The 11872-nt window shown below is 38.4% G+C and overlaps 1 protein-coding gene across 1 annotated transcript; it reads right to left on the bottom strand.

Annotated features, from left to right (window-relative positions):
• Positions 1-9372: 9372 nt before the first annotated feature.
• LOC125340391 (eukaryotic translation initiation factor 5-like) lies at positions 9373-10749 on the bottom strand. Its single transcript, XM_048331960.1, is given in 2 exon segments — positions 9373-10602; positions 10604-10749. Coding segments are annotated over 2 exon segments (1293 nt in total). The 5' UTR covers positions 10747-10749; the 3' UTR covers positions 9373-9452.
• Positions 10750-11872: the final 1123 nt, after the last annotated feature.

Here is an 11872-nt window from a genome sequence, read left to right as displayed (position 1 = left end):
AATCCTAACTCTCAAATGGATGGATCAAAAATCAAGATCCATCTTTCTGTTGCCTCCAAGAGACACATCTAGCCAGCAAAAGTAAACATCTTCTAAAAGTGAAAGGTTGGAAGATATCTATCAAGCAAATGGCCCCCATAAGCAGGCCAGAGTTGCAATCCTAGTGTCAGATAAAATTGACTTCAAATTAAAAACAGAAGAGACAAAGAAGGTTACTACATACTAATAAAGAGTTCTTTGCTACAGGAGGATATAACCATCCTAAACATCTACACACCAAATACAGGAGCATCCAACTTCATCAAACAAACACTACTGACTCTAAAACACGCAGAGATCCAAAGATGTTGATTGTTTGAGACTTTAACACACCACTGTCACCTCTGGACAGATCAACATGCCAAAAACTGAGCAAAGAAACCTCAGAACTAAACAACTGTATAGACTAACTAGACCTAACTGATATCTACAGAATATTCCATCTAGCAACAACAGAATACACATTTTTCTCGGCATCACATGGAACATTCTCCAAAATAGATCACATGTTAGGACACACAAAAAATCTGTACAAATTCAGAAATATTGAAATTATTCACTGCATTCTCTCAGACCACAATGGAATAAGATTAGAGCTCAACTCAGAAAGCCACGGCACAAAAATCTACAACTCAGGGAGACTGAACAACACATTGCTGAACCACCAGTGTGTCATCAAAGAAATTAGAAAAGAAATTCAAATGTTTATGGCATTAAACCAAGATGAGCACACCAAGTACTAGCTCCTTTGGGACATAGGAAATGCAATACTCAGAGGAAAATTTATATCTGAGTGTCTACATCAACAAACTGGAGAAATATCAATTCAGGAACTTAAGAAAGCACCTTACGCTCCTTGAAAGAGAACAACAAGCCAAACCCCAAGCCAACAGATGGAAGCAAATAATTAAAATTAAATCAGAATTAAACGACTTAGAGTAAAAAAAGAAACAACATAGAAAAAATCAAGAAAACAGAGCTGGTTCTTGAAAAAAAAATAACAAGATAGACAAACACCTAGCAAATCTGACCTAAAAATGAAGACAGCATACCAAAATAAACAAGATTAGAGACTGGAAACATCACCATAGAGACAACTAAGATTCAGAATATAATAAGGGAATATTTTGCAAACCTATATGCTAATAAATTTGAGAATCTGGAGGAAAGATGAATTACTAGCAAAAATTGATATTCCATACTTAACCATGAAGATTTAAATCTGCTAAACAGACCCATATCCAGCAATGAAATAGAAACTGCAATAAGAGATCTCCCATCCAAGAAATGCCCAGGTACAGATGGATTCATAGAGGAATTATATAAGGCCTTCAAAACAGAACTCAAACCAATATTTCAAAATCTCTTCAATGAAATTGAAAGTTCGCTATCAAACACATTTTATGATGCCAGTATAACCCATATCCCAAAATCAGACAAGGACTCATCAAAGAAAGAGAACTGTAGACCCATTTCCTTGATGAACAACGATGCAAAAATTCTCAACAAAATTCTAGCCAATTGACTTCAACAAGTCATCAAAAAAAATCATACATTATATAATCAAACTGGATTAATTCGAGAGATACAACGCTGGTCCAATATATGCAAGTCAATCAACATAATCCACCACATCAACCGGAGCAGGGTCAAGAATCACATGATTATTTCACTAGATGGAGAGAAAGCATTTGATAAAATTCAGCACCCATTTATGATTAAAGCTTTGGAGAAACTAGAATTTCAGGGAACATTCCTGAATATAATAAAGGCTGTCTATGACAAACCCACAGCGGGCATTATACTTAGTGGTGAAAAGCTAAAGCCATTTCTTCTAAAATCAGGAGCAAGACAAGGTTGTTCACTCTTTCCTCTCCTCTTGAACATAGTACTAGAATTCCTAGCCAGAGCAATAAGGCAAGAGGTAACCATAAAGGGGATCCAAATAGGAAAATATGAAGTTAAACTCTCTCTCTTTGCAGACAACATGATCTTGTATCTGAAGAACCCCGCAGACTCTACTCCCAAGTTACTTGAGTTGATCCAAAACTTTGGCAAAGTAGCAGGATGTAAAATAAATCCTCAAAAATCAATGGCTTTTCTATACACCAACAACCTGAAGAGTGAGGCTGAAATCAGGAAAGCAACTCCTATTGCAATAGCCTCAAAAACATAAAATACTTAGGAATAACCTTAACCAAAGAAGTGAAAGATCTCTATGATGAGATCTTTAAAAACCTGAAAAGAGGGCTGGGAATGTGGCCTAGTGGTAGAGTGCTTGCCTCGTATACATGAAGCCCTGGGTTCGATTCCTCAGCACCACATATATAGAAAAAGCCAGAAGTGGCGCTGTGGTTCAAGTGGTAGAGTGCTATCCTTGAGCAAAAAGAAGCCAGGGACAGTGCTCAGGCCCTGAGTCCAAGCCCCAGGACTAGCAAAAACAAAACAAAACAAAACAAAAACCTTAAAAGGGAAATTAAGGCAGAATTTAGGAAATGGAAAAACCTCCCATGCTCCTGGATTGGGAGGATTAACATTGTGAAAATGACAATATTGCCAAAGGCTATCTTCAAATTCAATGCAATACCCATCAATATCCCAACACCATTCTTTAACGAAGTAGAGGATGCGATCCAGAAATTCATATGGAACAATAAAAGACTCTGAATAGCAAAAACAATCCTAAGCAGAAAGAATAGTGCTGGAGGAATTTCAATACCAAACTTTAAGCTGTATTACAAAGCTATAGTAAAAAAAAAACCCAGCTTGGTGTTGGCACAAGAACAGGCCTAAAGACCAATGGAACAGAAATGAAGACCCAGAAATGAACTTGCAGAACTATGGCTACTTAATCTTTGATAAAAGAGCTAAAAAAAATAGGATGGAAGAAAGACAGCCCCTTCAACAAATGGTGCTGGCAAAACTGGAGCAATACCTGTAACAAACTAAAGCTGGATCCTTGTATATCACTCTGCACTAAAACCAATTCCAAATGGATCAAAGACCTTGAAGTAAAATAAGATACCCTGAAAACTCTACAAGATGGAGTAGGAGAAACACTTGGGCTCCTTGACACAGGACAAACCTTCCTTAGTAAAGGCTCAGAAATGCAACAAATCAAAGAAAGGTTGGACAAATGAGACTGCATCAAACTGCAGAGCTTTTGCATGGCAAAGGACATAGCTTGCAAGATAAACAGAAAGCCCACAGATTGAGAGATCTTTACTGGCCATACAACGAACAAAGTCCTCATACCTAAAATATATGTAGAACTCAAAATGTTAAATTCCTCTAAAACAAAGCCTCAAAGAACCAGCTGCCCCCTCAACAAATGGGCTAAAGACCTAAAAAGAGACTTCTCTGCAGAGGGAATGAGAATGGCCAACAGACACATGAAGAAGTACTCAACCTCACTGGCCATAAAAGAAATGCAAATCAAAACAACACTGAGATTCCACTTCACCCCAGTCATAATGTCCATTATTAGGAAAACTAATAATAACAAATGCTGGAGGGGATGTGTCCAAAAGGTAACTTTATTACATTGTTTGTGGGAATGTAATCTTGTTCAATCACTCTGGTAAGTGGTATGGAGGTTCCTCAGAAGGCTAAACATAGAGCTCCCCTATGACCCAACAGCCCCACTTTTTGGCATCTACCCAAAAGATTACAAGCAAGATCACATTAAAGCCACCATCACAACTATGTTCACTGCAGCACAATTTGTCATTGCTAAAATATCGAACCAACCCAGATGCCCCTCAGTAGATGAGTGGATCAAGAAAATGTGGTTCATATACACAATAGAATTCTATGCCTCTATCAGTAAGAGTGACACTGCCCCATTTGTAAGGAAATGGAAGGACTTGGAAAAAATCATGCTAAGTGAAATGAGCCAGACCCAAAGAAACATGGATGATATGGTTTCCCTCATAGGAAACAATTAGTTCATGTTTAGGTTAGTCATAGCAGAAGATCACAGTATCCCAATAGCTATACCCATATGAACACATAAGGTGGTGCTAAGTGAAATGAACTCCACATTATGGAAACAAGTGGTATATCATTGTTGTAATTATTTTCAACATGCCATGTAAAACAGTACCTTTCTTTTCCTTTTTCTTTCTTTTTTTTCTCTCATATTCCCTTCCTGTGGTTTTACCCCTGTGATTGCTGTATCTGATCTTAATGCCCTGGATACTGTATATACACGTATTAGAACTAGGGAAGGGAAACGGAATACCAAAATTGAGAGACAAAGGATAAAAAGACAAACCATTCTAAAAGCAATAATTACAAAACCATTTGGTGTAAACACATGTACACTCATGGGGTGGAGGAACGAGAGGGAATAGGGGAGGGGGGAGGAGGGGAAATGAAGGAGGAGGTAACAAGTTGGATAAGAAATGTACTCACTGCCTTACATATGAAACTGTAACCCCTCTGTACTTCATTTTGACAATAAAGAAAAAAAAAGAGCCAAAAAAATAAAATAGTCAGACGCCACATCTAGCTAGTAAACTACTGTCATGAAGAGAACAGAGACAAAGCATTTGTATAATTGCCAACAATTTATTGGACAGTGATGTCTAGACCAAGAATTAGCAAATTTGTTGGTTTTATTTATTGGTCAAAGGACAAATAAATATTTTCATTTTACAGGATAGATAGACTCTGTTCCTCCGAATTAACTGTTCTCTTGTAGTGTGAAAGCAGCCACAGGTAATATGCAATCACACGAACATAGCTGTGTTCCAATCAAACTTTATTTAAAAAGAACCAGGTTGCAATTAGGATTTGGCCTAAGTATTCCTTTTCTAATCCCTTGTTTAGACAAATGGTGTCTACAGGACTAGTAGTCCTCCCACCTTTAAAAAAAATTAACCAAACCATGCAATGAGTCTTACAAGAGAATATTACAGTTAACATTAATATTAATAAATTCCATCGATCTTTATTTGTACCCATTGTCATGGGCACAAGAAGCCAATTCATTGGCTTCTGTCTTGGCCCAGTAAGTTGGATAGTTACATATAATGTATATTAGAAAGGCATTACCCCACTCATGGATCCATACAAGGGTATTCACAGAGATTTCCTTATTCTAACCTATCATCCATAATACTACACACACAGCTGAGTTGTGTGATATTCTATTACCTAATTTGGAATTAGTGATTTAAAGTATTTCTCTATTTGCCACTTAGTAGTATGTTACTGTCTCTTATGTCACTCTGCATTCTGCCCTATGATGGGTGGAGGAGGGGGGCATGGGACAATGGAAGCCAGATTCCCATGTTGTTACTTGCTCCCTGTTTGATCCTGTCAACCCAAAAGGTCAGAGGAGGGACCATAAACTTGATCCTTACCATTTGATAGTTTTGTTCTTCTCACCCCAACTGGTTCCACTAGCAGGTGGTTCCACATCCTTGCTTCTTTCTACAGTGTGGCCCTTGAACACAGCAGCACAATGTAGGGAGTAGGCCCTCTTTGGGTCTGCAGAATACTCTGTGGGTCCCTTCGCTGAGAAGCTGGTTCTTGGTTCCTCCAGGTCTATTGACTTTCCCTCATAATCTTTTTCCCTTTGATTGCTGGCCTAAGGTGGAGAAGCAGCTTTCTAGCATTTCTGTGTCTGAGACCACATTGTCATCATCTTCTTTTGTCCTGTAATCCCTATTTGAAACAATATCTTATATTAAAATCTCTGTTAAAAAACTAGAATGATTGGTTTGTTGCTCATACCTTAAGTTACAGAGACACAGTAGATTAAAATGCATGTTAGTGATACAAGCCTCAGTCTACAGGAACAATGAATAATAACCATAATGATCCAACCAGATGAGTAGTAAGCCATAATAAAAGGGTTTATGAAAAGTGACTTTCCACCCATTACTGTTAAAGATGAGTCGAACCTATAGTTTATATTGATTGTTCCTAATGATGATTGCTCAATGCTGTGGTTCCTAATGACTTAGGAGACTGAGATGTAAGGCTCAGAGTTCGAAGCCAGCCCTGGGAGAATGGTACGTGATACTCTCATTTCCAATGAATGCTAGGCTGGAAGTGTGGCTCACATAGGTCAGTCAGTGCTGAGAAGAGAAAGATGAGCTTGAGATGGTAAGTTCAAGGACTGGTATTGACACCCCCCCTTAAAATATGATGATGAGTTAATGATGGTAAAAAAAAAAAACCAAAACCCAACATTTAGCAAGACAAAAGCAAAGCAATCCAAGTATGAAGAAAATCCTATACAATTTTCAATGATATTTACAATCATGATTTACAATCATAATTTACTAAAGTATACTAAACTTCATGTTCAGTGTTTAGAAGAAATTTTTTAAGACTTAAAATTTCTTAAAATTTTCCTGTCTTGATGCTGGTTCTAGAGATTGAACTTGGCTGGGGCGCTGTCCCTGAGATTTTTTTTTTCTTCTCAATTCTAATGCTATACAATTTGAGCCACTGTTGCACTTCTGGCTTTTGGCTGTTAACTGGAGATGAGTCTCTGGATTTTCTTGACTGGGCTGGTTTTTGAGCCATGACCCTCAGATCTCAGTCTCCGGAGTAGCTAGGATTACAGGCAGGAGCCAGTGGTGCCAGGCTTAAAAATTACTTTTTGATAGCATCATTATGTTTTACAACTTAAATTTGTAAGACTATAGAATGCAAACTTTGAAGTGCTAAACTGTCTTATTAGAGGAAAATAAATCTGATTAAGAAATAAAAAAGGGCAGTTCATTTTTGAGTATAGGCATCAGACTTCATATTCTTTTTTTTTTTTTTTTTTGGTGCTAGTACTGGTGCTTGAATTTAAAGCCTCATGTTCTTATTTGTCTCTCTTGCTCATGGGTGATGTATTCTATTACTTCTTCCACACCAGCATTTTGTTTGCTATTTTAGAGAGAAACTCTTGCAGATTTTTCTATCCAGAATGGCTTCAAAGGACAATTCTCCAGGCTTTAGCCTCTTGAGACATGTTTGAGCCACCAATGGTTAGCATCATATATTCAGTTTGGTTTAAGTTACACCGTTAGAACTTACAACAGTATGTGGCATGCACATTCCATATAAATCAGTGTGTTTATCCCTTTTTAAGTCAATGTATTTACAAAGTGGACAAATAAGTGCTAATTAATAGTGAATAGCAGGAGTCCACAGACCACCGGTAGATACACTGTTCATATAATTATGATAAAAGTGGTTATTATTATGTATGATAAACAGTATTTCAATACACACATTCCTTAATCAGCAAATACTACTAGAAAACCCTGCTGGTCATTAGAAGAAGCAAGAGTTAGGACATTTTCTGGTGGCATTGTCATGTCAATTGCTGATATTTATTACAGTGTTTCAATTGATGAGAATAAAAATCTACTTAGTGAGCCATAAAACAGAGTATATCTATAAGGATGTTTTGTGCAAGTTAATTTTCTTAAAAACAATTGCTTCTGGGAAAGCTGGGTATTGCATATAACTTAAATATGCATTCTGGGAGTAAAATCACACAGAAAGAACCACAAGTAAAAGTCATTCCCTGCTATATTAGTAAGTGAAACCTCCCAGGGAAGCAATTGAATCTGGACATGACCAAACAGTGCATGGTGTGTTGGTCTCATGAACCTTTTTAAGTTTGACTTCTAAATCCTGCCTTTTTCTATAGTGTTTACAAAGTGATGGTATCTTCATGGTTACCATGAAAATAATTTTCAACGAATAGAAGTTTGTTCTTGAACCTGTGTCAAAATACTTCAAGGAGATGTGAAGGTAAAAGATAGTTACATTTTCTTCTCCTAGAAGCATAAATACCCCAAGTTTTCTGACCTTTCATACAAGTGGCTCTCTTCAGCATGTTACTTAGAAGATGTATAAAGAAATAGATATGCTTAATCAGTCCCTTCAACATACAGGTGATATTTTAATGGTGAAAGAGAACATAATCTCTTTTCAGAAGATAGCTGTGTTATAGAAAGAGCATTATGAAAAATGACATTTGAAAAATTATAATTGTTATGTAATTTTGCTGCTGGTCTAAACATTCTGATGGCATGCATAAATATTGGAAAGAAAATGCTCAGTGAATCACATTAGTTTTCAAAGTAAGAATGCAACACTTTCCAATTAATTGGTGGAGGCAAATAGTTGAATTCAGGGAGGATAAAACTTGAGCTAAGCATCCACAGAAAGGATAAAGATTGAAGGGTTAGGACTGAAAGCTGTGATAGATTTCAGCTAACTATGTGGAGCTTTGCCATTTGTATTTATATAACCTTTCTGAGAGGTTTTTCATGTCAGTCAAATACTAAAATAAACTTGAGTTTCAAATCAGAAATTATAATTGTATTTCAGAGTTGTAAACTGAGATTTTTTTATAGACAATGAAATATTTTATTTCTATTGCTTTTACTAAAAAATTTTTAAGCTATTTTTTTCTGATAAGGACTTTCATTTTTGCCCTGGATTTTGTTTTGTATTTTTTTTATGTCTAAACATTCTGAAATTATAATTTAGGGGTAAAAGCTGGAAAAAAAAACCTGCTACAGATTAAGTGCGCCTTCTTTCCTGTTTCTCCCAAATAAAATCAGTTTACTATTTAATTAAACCTCAAAGTTTTAAGTTTTCTCTCAGAACAAAGCAACCACTACATACACATAAAACACTTATTTGTTAATCTAATAATTTCCCTGGCTCATCCAACGTGCAATGCACATGACTCCAAATACTACAATTTGGGGCAAGTATACATGAACTGAAAATCACAAGTTCAAATCTTTACAACTTGTTCTTAAATTTATAGGACACGCAAGTCATTTTTACTTCAGTAAGATGTTGCACTGTCATCTGATTATCAGATTGTTTTAGTATAAAAGACTATCGAGATGCCAATTCAAAGGGATTAAAGATAAAACTTTAAGAAGAAGTTCTCTATTTCTTAATGGCTGTATAAGATCATTACAAGCAAATATGTGTTTATATCCTGCTGAAGACTTTGATACAGTCTCAGCACGTAACATTTGCCAGGCTCCAGAGACCTATCAGATTCAATGATAGCATAACATTTTAAAAAGGAGCCAGTGACTTCAGGATAAGCCATTAAGAGCCCAAAATCTGAATGAACAAAATAAAATCTTTATTTATAACTGTATAAATGTGATCCAAATGTGTCCACCACTAGTTTTCCAAAAGAAACATGCTGTAAACAAGCAAACTACATCTGCTCACTGGTGTGTATGGACTCCCTAGATGTCTCATTGGGCTTAATTACAGACCACTCACAGTAATATATTTTTAGTATAAAGTGTAGCATGATGTTAAGCCATTTAGCTTTTGCACATACATGTTGCACTTCTGGCTGATAATGGAGAAAAATTTGCAGCATTACACTGTTAAGCTAAGTTGCATCCATTCTTTTAAATGGCATCAATATCAATATCATCATCCTTGTTGTCAGACTTCACAGTTTCAACTTTTGGTACACTGGCAGTCTTCGAATACACCACCTCAATGTTTTCATCTTCATCATCTTCTTCACCACCAGAAGATTCTTCCTCTGCCTCCTTCAACCATTTTATAAATGGCTCTGCTTTGACACGAATCTCTTTGGCAAGTTCTTTTGAGACATATTTCTTAGAGGCCTTTTCTGACCAGCTGATGATGATCTCCTCTTCTAATAGGTCTGCATCATACATCTCCTTCAAGATATGTGGAATCTTGGAGATGAGCTGAGCTTGATGCATTGCTACCACACACTCCAAACCATGAAGAAGGTACCGCTGTGCCTTTTTGTTGTTGTGACAAAATCTTAGGAAATGGCGCCTGTATTTCTTAATTTGTTCTCTAATCTTCTCATTAAAAAGAACTTCAGTCAGAACAAGAGGACCCATGGCTTTCACATCTAGTCTTTCTGCTTCAGCAACTATTTCTTTGTCAGATGAGTCAATTATACCCTCTTCTTTCTTTTTCTTAACAAAATCAAACAGGATATAGGCACGCTCTTCTATGGTTCTTTCCAAATCATCGCTTAGTGTCAGAACTTTTTCATGGTCACTGATTTCATCCATTCTGCGCCTTTGAGCTTCCTCAGTTGTATCTTCCCCCCAATCATCATCTTCCTCTTCTTCCTGCACAGCATGTGGAGGAGGACTGATTTCATTTGGTGGTGGAGGTGGTGGTGTCTCACTGCTGGATACAGAGTCATTTTCCTTGTCCTTGCCCTTTCTGTTTTTCTTTTCCCTTTCTTTCTTTCCTGTACCACTGTCACTATTCTCAGGTGGGTTCTTGAGAATGAATGTGCAGAGTTTATGATGTGTGTCGAGCATGCCTCGATAGCCACAGGCTTTACAAGAATTACCTATTGTTTGCTTCTTTGGATTGACATGCAGATCTGTTTCAGGATTCTCACACTCTGGACAGAGAACAAATTTTTTAATGAATCCATCCAACATGTCCTGCAGCTTATTCGCCTCATGAGATCCATTGACAATGTAACGGTCATTCTTAACATCAAATTGGGTCTGTGCTCCCAGCTCACAACCAAAATATTTGGTGGGATACGTTGGACCTATTAAGCGCCTTTGCAACGTCAACCATGTTGACTATAACTGTCTTGATTCCATTTCCTTTGCCCTCAACCTTGGCAATCAGACGGGGCATCTTGTAGCGATAGAACTGGTCCGACACACTGCGGTTGACGTTGACAGACATTTTGGTTTATTAGTGGCTTTATCAATAAGATGAAGAGATCTTTGATTGCAACTTTTTGGTATCTTCTGTCTGGAGAAGAAGGGATGACATAAACGACTGCAAGAGTTCTCGGTCTCTGACATGAAAAAATTTTCGCCGCTGAGGCTGTGAGCTTCTTGCTTGTATGCTATGTTTCCCCAATACAGGTACCAATGGCTGCGCAACAGGCTCGTTTTCGTCAAATAAAGACATAAACCCAACGCGGCTCGCCCGGGACTGGGAGGAAGAGGCGCTGGAATCCGGGTCCGGAGCGGCGGGGCGGGCGGCGAGCGGAGGGGCGGCCGGGAAGGTGCCGCCGCCGAGCAGCGGGAGGGGCTGTCCCTGCGATGTCCGCGTCCACACCGGCAGCGCCGAGCCTGGCGACCTGGCGGGGACACGGCCGTGAGCCGCGGGCGGCCGGGCGGCGCCTGCCCCCGCCGGCGGCCCGCGGGGAGGAGGGGCGGGGAGCGCTGGGCAGGGGCGCGGGCCGCCGCCCCCCGCGGACTCCTGTCTTGTATTTTTAATATTTCTACCTTTGCCTCTTGCACAGCTGAGATTACAGATGTGAATTGTGCCTGGCTTGTTACTTGAGATAGGGTCTTACTAGTTAATGTTTTTCCCCATGGTGGCCTTGATCTACGATTCTTTTAGTATCTTTCTCCATGTGGATGGGATAACAGGTATGTGCCACTCTGTTGGGCCCCTTTTAGGTCCATTGTCTGATAATCAAACAATTCATTTAAAATATTCTTATTTTCTTTTTAGAAGCATTCATTTCTAAGGAAGATAGAAGGGGACATTAGGTAGAATAATGTGCAGGTGGTGTGTTTTGTTTTGCAGAGTTTTGTTTCTGGTTTTTATCCCTGAACAGTCCTTACTCATTGTGTTCCAGTTGTCAGATTGGGTTTTTGTTCTTGGCAAAATGCAATGTGTTGGTGATGGTTACAGCAGACATCCTTTGTGATGATGGAGCCGTGGCTCTCAATGGTAAGTGTGCTGGGAGACTGGGATCCCGAGTATATGTGGAAGGGTATCGGGCTGCGTTTTGGTCTAGTCTTGGAGCGTCTGCACAAGGCTTTAGTAAGTGCTGTGTTTTGTACATTGTCCC

The sequence above is a fragment of the Perognathus longimembris genome, chromosome 1, assembly GCF_023159225.1.
Source record: "Perognathus longimembris pacificus isolate PPM17 chromosome 1, ASM2315922v1, whole genome shotgun sequence".
NCBI classification, from domain to species: domain Eukaryota; kingdom Metazoa; phylum Chordata; class Mammalia; order Rodentia; family Heteromyidae; genus Perognathus; species Perognathus longimembris.
This window is presented reverse-complemented; position numbering and strand designations above follow the sequence as displayed.